This window comes from Tupaia chinensis, unplaced genomic scaffold, assembly GCF_000334495.1.
Source record: "Tupaia chinensis unplaced genomic scaffold, TupChi_1.0 Scaffold000226_1, whole genome shotgun sequence".
In the NCBI taxonomy this organism is placed as follows: domain Eukaryota; kingdom Metazoa; phylum Chordata; class Mammalia; order Scandentia; family Tupaiidae; genus Tupaia; species Tupaia belangeri.
This window is the reverse complement of record NW_006159701.1, coordinates 7,746,389-7,756,794: the sequence shown is the minus strand read 5'-3', so window position 1 is coordinate 7,756,794 and position 10,406 is coordinate 7,746,389. Positions and strand designations below refer to the sequence as shown.

Sequence of the window (10,406 nt, the reverse complement as noted above, 5' to 3'; positions counted from 1 at the left end):
ATGCCCAAAACCCTGAGAGGAGAATGGAGAGAAAGGGATTGCTGCATAACCAACCTCCAACATGGGTGATTTTTCATTTTCCCTCTCTGTCTCTCTCTGGGAAGCACACATGCCCTATGGTAAAAACCTATAAAAAAAAAGGAAGAAAGAAAATTAACTTGTCCTGGTGGTAAAGACAATTTGAGTACATATATGTATATATAAACACTATTGATCACCTAGAATCTCTTACCTGTGAAAGAGAAGTATCTTCTAAAATAAGTTCTTCAAGTTTAAGTGCAATTAGATGTGTTTCAAGCCCTTTAATATGATCCACGACATTGGAAATTAAAGTCTGAAGCCCAGTAACATAGTCTTGGAAAGTGGTAAAGACAGGTGGCTGGGGAAAAAAGATAAAAAAAAAAAAGAGTTGAAATAGTATCAAGCATATATCCCATGTTTATAAGATGTCATGCTATAGAATTACTTAATCCTCTTGACAGGGATGGAGTCGGTTTTAGATACTAAGATACTCTCAAACCAAGTTAAATTTAATGGCCACCAAATAACTACTCACTCAACAATGATGGTTTAAGCTTTTTTTTTTTTTAAATGAGGCTTTATTTCACTCTGGGTAACTAGGGATAAGAAACCAATAGCAAATATCTTAGTTGATCATTATTCAAGTTTGGGCTGAGAGGCTCAGACACAGCAACTCATTCTCTAAGATGCTGTTGCTTAGGGGCTGATGCCACACAGGGGACTTGAGCTTAATGACAGCTCAACCTTAACAAGCCAAGAGGGCTTGGGTGCACTAGCAGTCCTAACTGGCTGGGACAGTTAGATCCTGATGTGGCCAGACCTTGTTTTCAACATCAGGCTAGCCAGTGGCAAGGTAGTTAAGGCAGCTGGATCTCGCATGGCCAACTATACAATTTTGGTCCCAGACTCTGGGGCTTGAAAAATATGCCACGCAAGTGTGCATGTGTGCCCAAAAATCCTCAAAGGAGGGAAGAGACAGAGAAGAGATTGCAGTGTGACCATCCCCCATGGAGGGGATGCTTTCTCTTTCTCGTCCTGTCACTATCTCTATCCACCAAGTACAAGTGCCCTCTAGCAAATTAAAAAAGAAAATAATAATCTCTTGACCTAAACTCTATGACACAGTCAGATGCCTACCAGACTAGACTGTGGAGCTGGAAGCCACATGCTGATCCCAGTTTGAGTCCCCAGCCTTGTGGGTCTGAAAACATGTCAAACACTACCCAGGACCCTAGCTGGCTAGAAGACCAGAGGAAGGGTATCACAACGTTCTCTCTCCTCTTTCTCTCATGCGTGCACACACTCCCTCATGAGGAAACACACACACACACATACACACACACCAAAAATCTCCCAGCCCAGCTGCAGTGGTACTGTCAGAACTAATGTTGGAAGTCATGTAGAAGACTAGAGGTGAGATCCCAGGTGGACTTGAGCATGTTGGATGCATGTAGTGTCCCCGTGATCCTGGCTTCCTGAAGGCTTTGGCAGGGTAAGGTATTGAAGCATGTTGGAACCCTGTCAAGGTGCTTGTTTCTCTTTCATGAAAGAAATGAAATAAATAGGGACCAACAGTTAGCGTTAATGGCTATGTCGCTGAACTCCCATGTAGCCGACCACAGTTCGAGTCCTGGATCTGGTGGCTTAAACTCACGCTGGGTGCATGTGTACCCAAGATCCCAAGAGGAGAATGGGGAAGAGAAGGGGTGATTTCTCACCTCTATCTCTCTGTCTTTCTCTCTTTCTGGCAAGCGCATGTACCCTATAGCAAAAACCTCTCAACAACAACAACAACAACAACAACAACAAAAAGAAAGAAAGAAAGAAAGAAAAGAAATTAAAGAAATAAACTTTAAAAACATAATCTCTGAGCCAGCCCTACAGTTTAGTGGTAAAGGGAGCAAGATTCCACATGGCTGCCATGGTTCAAATCCCAGTGTAAGTAGCTTGAGAATTATACCGGTACAAGTGCATGCCAAAAGCCTGATAGTGTGGAAAAATGGAGAAGGGACTACAATGAGAACATGCTCCATTGGGGAATTCTCTCTCTCTCTCTCTCTCTGTGTCTCTCTCTGGCTAGCACATACATCCTTTGGAAATTAATTTATGTGTGTGTGTGTATCAGGGCCAGCAGGTGATATAGGCAATGGACTCCCATGTGGCCAACTATGGGTCTAATCTTGGACCTGGTGGCTTGAAACTCACACCAGGCGCATGCTCATTCTTAGAGAAGAAGGGATTTCTCGCTATCCCCCCACCACCCCCCAGTAAGCACATGTGCCCTACAGCAAAAATCTCTAATAAAAAAAAATCTATCTCTTACTTGTTCAACCAGCAGGTGACATGGTAGTTAAGATGCCAGACTCCCACATGGCTGCCTAAGTTTCAAGTACTGGTGCCTTGCTTTCTCACTTTCCCTCTCGTTCTGGTCAAATTAAAAATAATAATAATAATAAACACATATAATTAAATAAATCTTTTTTAAAAAAAGATAAATGAACAAGATCAGCACATAGTGTGAAAGTTAAGACAATTGAATCTAACGTGGCCAATTGTGCAGTTCGATTACCCATCAGCTTGACAATCATGCTGGGTGTTTATGTGTGCATGCCCAAAATCCCAAGAGGAGAATGAGAAGGGATTGTGGCATGGCCATCCTCCATGAGAGGTGATTTCTTACTACCCCACTCTGCATCTCTCTCTGACATGTGTATGTGCCCTATAGCCAAGAACTACACACAATAAAAATAAACAAACAAAACATTGGATGAGACTCTTCTAAACACTGAAAATGAGAGAGGAACCAAGACTTTGTGTATAATGACTTTTTTTAAGAGAAATTTTTGCTATAGGGCACATGTGCTTGCCAGAGAGACAGAAAGCAAGAAATTACGCCCAGGAGATGATCATTCCACAATCCCCTCTCCTCCATTCTCCTCTCAGGATTTTGGGCATGCACACACACACACACACCCAACATGAGTCTTAAGCCAACAGGTATGGGACTCGAATGGTGGTTGGCTATGTGGGAGTCCAGCGATGTAACCATTACTCTATCTGCTGGTCCCAATATTTCCTATAATAGAAACCAGAAATGAAACTTTTTTAAAGTTTTTTTTGGGGGAGGACTAGCAGGTGGCATGGTGGTTAAGGCGCTGGACACTCCCACATGGCCGACCATGGTTTGAGTCGAAGACCTAGTAGCTTGCTTTCTCACTTTCTCTCTCTCATCAAATTAAAATAAATGAATGACTAAATTAAATTAAATAAATAATTTTTAAAGATTTTTTTATTTTAAAAAATAATTTTTTAAATTTTTATTTATTATTATTATTTAAATTTGACCAGAGAGAGGAGAGGAAAAGTAAGAAAGCAAGCTACTAGGTCTTCGACTCAAACCATGGTCGGCCATGTGGGAGTCCAGCAACTGAGCCACCATGCCAGCCCCATTTAATTCAATTATATCATCATCATCATCATTTTTTATTTTGACCAGAGAGAGACAGACAAAGAGAGAAGGAAAATGAGAAAGCAATCCACTAGATCTGGGACTTAAACTGCAGTCAGCCAAGTGAAAGTCCAGCACTCCAACCACCACACCATCTGCCAGCCATGGAAATGGGATATTCTAAATTCTAATGGAAAAACTAGCACATGAAGCCATATTAGGGAGCTATATACGTACCCACTATCCTGACCAGCTAAGAAGTGGGGAAAGGAGTTTGAGGTAGGATGAGATCCTGCTGAGGGGGCTTCTCTCTCCATAATCGTTTGTGCTCTTGGAGGGAGAAAAAGGATGCATACAGGATCCTAAGGACTCTTAGGAATGCAGTGAAAACAAAAAGTAACATGTAGTCAAATTGTTACTTGTGTTTTTCTGTTATTTACCATGATGATGCTGGTTTCTTTTTTCTTCTTTTTCTTTTTCTGTAAATTTAATTTGTATGGTCGCAGGACACTCTCACAGTAACTAGACACCCAGAGGATAATAGAAATAGTCTGAAAAGAAAAATGACAAATTCATGAATGATTATATAAAAATACCTATCAGGAAGTTAAAGACAACAAATTAAACAGGAAATTCTAAATGGCAGTTCTACTCAAATCCCTTCAATTTCTCTCCTCAATCTTCACTTTCTGTGGAGAGTAGCCAGTCTGAGCAAACATGATCACTTTTAGACACATGCAGAAACATGGTTATGTGATCTGTCATTTGCAGAGGAATGAAAGCAATTAACATGTGAATATGATAGCTCACTGTTATCAAAGCTGCAGAGCAGTACCAGGTTAAAGAAAGCTATATGTGTTTATCAGAATTGGCCCCAAAAGATTAGAGAAACTATATGGAACTAGTTATCTTCAGTTGATGAACATCTGAAAACTGGTTTTGCATTCCATTTCCTCTTCTCCGATTTTCTGCCCTTTAAAAGAATAAACCTGGAACCAGTTTAGGATTGTTGCTATCTCCATCAGAAGTCTGGCCCACCCAATCTTCGCTTTTCTATACTTGTATGTCTTTGTGTGTTTATTTTTACGCCTATTTTCATTTTTTCAAAGAATTGTTTTATTTTACTTTATTTATTTTAATTTAACCAGAGAGGGACAGATCGAGAGAGAGAGAGAAACCAAGCTACCAGGTCTAGGACTCGAATCACAGTTGGCTATGTGGGAGTTCAGTGCTCTTAACCACTATGCCACCTGCTGGCCCCAATTTTTATGTTACTTTCTAATCCACAGCCACTCCCTGACCCCCAGAAACAACTTTCTAATTTCTTCAATCACTGCATTGATTCAGGCCTTCATTGTCTTCTGTTTGCATAACAGTACTAGCCTCTTTCTCCTTTCTGACTCTTCTAGCTATAATACCAGCCTCTAGGCTAGGCCAGCTTCCTTTCACTTCCCCGTAGAAGTAGGGCTCTATTAACATCTTTTTCTTTTCTTCTTCTTTTTTTTATAAATCTTGCCAGAGGGTAAGTACGCTCACCAGAGAGAGACAGAGAATAAAAGTTAGAAAGTACCCCTATGGGGAATGGTCATACAACAATCCCTTATTCTCCATTTTCTCCTGCTTTTGGCATCTTGGGCATACATGCACATATGCCTGATCTTTTTTTTTTAAATCTCACTGGGTGCAGGACCGAACAGTGCACTCAGTCATCTGGAATCTAGACACCTTAATCACCATGCCACAGTTTAGCCCCAACATCTTTTTCTAATCCGTGAAAAGTCCAAACTCCTAGGCACAGAATTCTAAGAATCTAGGATTCTATACAATAAAGTTCTCCCAGCCTCTCCCACCAAGACACTACCTTACCTGCAAATCTCAACTTACAAATATATATATATAGAGAAATCTCCCCAGTTGATTAGGATGTATCCTCCCACACTGTTCTGAGTTAGAGGTTACATGTCTTCTCCTACACTATAGATGCGCAAGTACATATACAACTATTTACTAATTCATTTAATAAGTAGCATCTATGCCCTTATAGTGTGCTAGTCACCAAACTTTTTGTTATTAAAACTAAATAGTTAAGCTGCCAGGGCCAGCAGGTGACGTGATGGTTAAGGATGCTGGACTCCCACATGGCTGACGACAGTTCGAGTCTCAGACCTGGTGGTTTGCTTTCTCATTATCTCTCTCTTGCTCTGTCCTTCTCTGGTCAAATTAAAATAAGTACATAAATAAATGAAGTTAAATAAAATAAATTTTTTTTCTCTTGTGGGAATCTAGCATCTTTAACAACCATGCCACTTGCTGGCCCCAAATAAAATTCTTTAAAAAAAAAATTAAGCTTCTAGGACTAGCAAGTGGCATGATAGTTAAGGTGCTAGAGTCCCACTTGGCCAACTGCAGTTCAAGTCCTGGACCTGGCAGCTTGAAAATCACACGAGGAGCGCGTGTGGGCATGCCCTAAATCCCAGCAGAAAAATGGAATAAAACAGCCTGTGGCGAGACCCTACCCTATGCAGAGTGTTTTCTCACCTTCTCTCTGTCTCTTTGGTGAGCACACACATGCCCTATGGCAAAAACCTAAAAAATTAAAATGTTTAACTGCCTTCAAGAAGCTTACATATTTGGGACCAGCAGTTAGCGTAATGGCTATGTCGCTGGACTCCCACGTAGTCGACCACGGTTCGAGTCCTGGACCCAGTGGCTTAAACTCATGCCGGGCGCGTGTACGTGTGTGCCCAAGATCCCGAGAGGAGAATGGAGGAGAAGGAATTGCGGCGTGGCCATCCCCCGGGGGGTGATTTCTCGCTTTCTATCTCTCTGTCTCTCTCTCTCTGTCTGGTGAGCGCACGCGCCCTATAGCAAAAAAAAAAACTCTCCAAAAAAAGAAAAAAAAAAAAGAAGCTAAAATATTAGTAAGCAGAGGAAAGTAAACAAGTAAGTGGCAGAAATTAGAAGGAAGACAATGGAATGGTGGTGTTTGAAATCGTCTTCTCTATGGCTAAAAAAAGGTAAAGAGTTTTGTTAGGTGATTTCTCGCTTTCTGTCTCTTTTCTGGTGGGGCACACAAGCCCTATAGCAAAAAAATTAAAAGAGACTCAGGAAGTAAAATATCCGGACCAGCAGTTGGCATAACGGCTATGTCACTGGACTCCCATGTAGTTGACTGCAGTTTGAGTCCCAGATCAGGGGGCTTAAACTTGCGCCGGGCGCATGTGCATGCGTGCCAAAGATCCAGAGAATGGAGAAGAAGTGATTGTGGCATGGTCATCCCCCGGGGAGGTGATTTTTCACTTTCTGTCTGTCTTTCTTTTTTTTTTTTTGAGAGGTTTTTTTTTTTACGCTATAGGGCGCGTGCGCTCGCCAGACAGACAGAGAGAGACATAGAGACAGAAAGCGAGAAATCACCCCCCAGGGGAGATGGTCACGCCGCAATCCCTTCTCCTACATTCTCCTCTAGGGATCTTGGGCAGGCATGCACACGTGCCCGGTGTGAGTTTTAAGCCACCGGGTCCGGGATGCGAACCACAGTCAACTACATGGGAGTCCAGCGACAGCCATTACGCTGACTGCTGGTTCCCATCTGTCTGTCTTTCTGACGAGTGCACGTGCCCTATAGCAAAAACCTCTTGGGAAAAAAAAATAAAAGAAAGTAAAATGTCAAGAAAATAGCTAGACTTATAGTGAATTTGGGGGAACTTACACATAAATAAACCAAATTTCAAGTTTTCTACCTGAGTATTAAGAATAAAATGTTCTTGTTATTAATGTTAGGAGTTGGTTTAGAAAGTGATTTAAATTGCTTTTCAAATAACAAAAACATGGGTGGGGATTAAACAAGAGGTATAAGGTCCATATTACCAGTTGATTACTGCAAAATAAATCATGCACACTAATATTTAGGAAAATCACATCTTTCAGGAAGAGAACAAAAACGTACCTCTACGAAGAAGACAAGATTTTCTAAAAGAGTAGGATGTGTTTTCAAGTTACCATCTTTAACTTCTAAGAGGTCACCTTTACATTTACTGAAGACATCTAAAAACAAAAAAGTATTTTAACATTATGACTAACTTTTCTTTCAATGCCATTTTTAGGAACACAAGGCATGATGTATTAGGTATTATAAATAACCTAGAGATGATTTGAAGTGGATGGGAAGATATGTACATACAAACATTGTACCATTTTATATACAAGACTGGAGCATCTATGGATTTGGGTTATCAGTAGGAGTCTTAGAATCAATTCCTTCACAGATACCAAGGGATGATTATATATAATTACATCTAAGAGAAAGGCCTCAGAAAGGAGAAAAGATCATACATGTGTGTACCATTTTATAAGAGATATCTAACAACTTTTGTAATGAAAATTTAACTATTAACAGTTATGAACAAATCTTTTAAAATTCCAAATCCTCCCCTACACATCTATAAAAAACTGAGCTCTTTTGCAAAACAAGAATTCATACTAACAACACCTACCTTTTAATTGTTCTAGTAAATACTTAAGATTATTCTCTATTCTCTCCTGGATCTCCATTGTATCCTCTAAAATTGAGAGATAAAAAATGAAAAACTTTCAGATTATTTCACAATAAGATGAAGAAGCAAGATCAATACCTGCAAACAATTCATGAGCAAGGCCATTTTCTTTGTCTTAAGATCCCTCGGCATCTAAATTCTATCACCGAGAGAGGAAAAGAAGAAAAGATAAAGAAATGTCTATTCGGTAGGTATTTCTAGAACAGAACATTTTCCAGAACATTAATTCCCTTCCTGAAAAGGTACTTCATAAGTTCTCTAGAACTTCAAATCTATTTGTTTCAAATATTCTGTATAATAAACAGATCTACAAATTAAAACAAAAAACCACAGTCTATGAAATATTTGTGATTCTTGGGACCAGCAGTTGGAGTAATGGGTATGTCGCTGGACTCCCATGTAGTTGACCATGGTTTGAGTCCCGGACCCAGTGGCTTAAATTCATGCTGGACGTGTGTACATGCGGGCCCAAGATCCTGAGAGGAGAATGAAGGAGAAGGAGTTGTAGCATGGCCATCTCCCCTGGGGGTTGATTTCTCACTGTCTGTCTCTCTTTCTCTCTTTCTGGCAAGTGCACACGCCCTATAGCAAAAACCTCTTAAAAAAAAAAAATTGTGATTCTTATCACAGGTTGAAAACTTAGAAAGATTTCTTCTTCACACAGTTTATGGTTTCACTTTAAAGATCCAACTTTAGCTAAAAGTCAGTAATATTCCAACAAATCAGTTTCTCCAACTTTTGGACTAACGAGTAATTTTAAATGTAAGAAGGAGATGGGGGCTACATGATGGTACAGTAGTAGAAGACATTCTCAGAGGCAGACTCACATGGAAAAGCTGCTCTTTAATAGTTCTAACCAGCGATCTCCCAGAATACAACGAGTATGCTTGTGCCCATGATCCATGCAGTATGGACCATAGCTCTGGAACCTCATCAGGGGTGCTACATCTGTTTTTATCTCTCCAGCATTCATGGAATAAATAAACTTAAATAAATAAGAAAAGGATTTAAGTTTCCAAAATATTACTTCGTAACCTGTGAATATACCTTTTGTATGCCAGACATATCCAGAACACCTTCCAGCCTCCATCTACTCTGAATTTTTTCAAAAGTGGTTATATTTTACTGCATTTACTAAGTTTTCAGTGACAAAGACCCAGTAAACACACATGCAGTATGCACTTACCTAAACCATTGGTATCCAGCTCATAAATATCATTAACAAGATAAAAAGAGCTTATCTGGCACTGTGAACAGCCAGAATTAAAGAATCCACCCATTCTGGTAGGAACAGGACCAAGGAAAGGATACTAGAATGAAAAAGAAAAAAATTATGCTTTGTAATTTTTTAAAGTTTTGTTCTAGGAGGATGTAAGATCACTAGAGAAAGACAAAGAGAAAGGGAGGGAAAATGAGAAATCACCCACCAGAAATTTTGGCCACAGCACAATCCTCCCTCCTCCATTCTCCTCTCAGGATTTTGGACACATATACATACTCATGCACATGCCTGGCATAATTTTCAATCTGCAGGGTCCAGGACACGAACCTTGTAGTTAGACATGTGGTATCTAGACGTCTTAACCCCCCACGCTACCTGCCTGCCTAAATCATGTTCTTTAACTCACATAAAATAGGAAAACACAGGCCAGCAGGTGGCACGGTGGTTATAATGCTGGACTTCCACATGGTTGACCACAGTTCAAGTGCTGGAACTGATGGGTTGAAAATTACACTGGGTGCATGTGTGTGCATGCCCAAAATCCCGAGAGGAAAATGAAGGACTAAGGATTACAACATGGCCATTCCCTTGTAGAGGTGATGTTTCGCTTTCCCTCTTTCTGTCTCTCTGGTGAGCACACATGCCCTAGAGCAAAAACCTAAATAAATAAATAAACAAGTAAGTAAGAAAGAAAACAGGGCACTGTAACTAGTAGATAAAAATCTGTTTCACTGTTTCAGTTATAAGTTGTTAACAAGGAGTTGGACAGTGGCGGTGGAGCAACAGTAAAATGCAACACTCTGTGAGTCTCACACAGAAGGGAGAGCTCCACGTTCACATCTAGAGATGTTCCTGAGAACTCTGGGTGCATACTGACCCATAATCCAGGGTTGGCTGAGGTTGGGGATGGATAACAGCACCAGGACACTGGGATGCTGTCTCTCTATTTCTCTCCCTCCATTCATGGGAGAAATACACAAATAGACTTAAAAATATTTTTAGGGGCCAGCAGATAGTGTGGTAGTTAAAGGTGCTGGATTCCAAGATGGCCAACTATGGTTCATGTCCCAGACCTGGCAGCAAGCTTTTTCCCTTTCCCTTTCTCTTTCTCTGTCTCTCTCTGTTCAAATTAAAAAGTAATAACATGTGGGCACCAGCAGTT

The 10,406-nt window shown here is 40.4% G+C and overlaps 1 protein-coding gene across 1 annotated transcript in view; it reads right to left on the bottom strand.

Moving 5' to 3' along the window:
• Window positions 1-10,406, bottom strand: part of NAA25 (N-alpha-acetyltransferase 25, NatB auxiliary subunit) — a gene marked incomplete in the record, with an annotated part of 80,918 nt that overhangs the window by 5,494 nt on the left and 65,018 nt on the right. Inside the window, 5 exon segments of the mRNA XM_014587645.2 lie at window positions 233-379; window positions 3,910-4,020; window positions 7,416-7,513; window positions 7,963-8,028; window positions 9,209-9,332. Coding sequence (XP_014443131.1) covers window positions 233-379; window positions 3,910-4,020; window positions 7,416-7,513; window positions 7,963-8,028; window positions 9,209-9,332 — 546 coding nt within the window.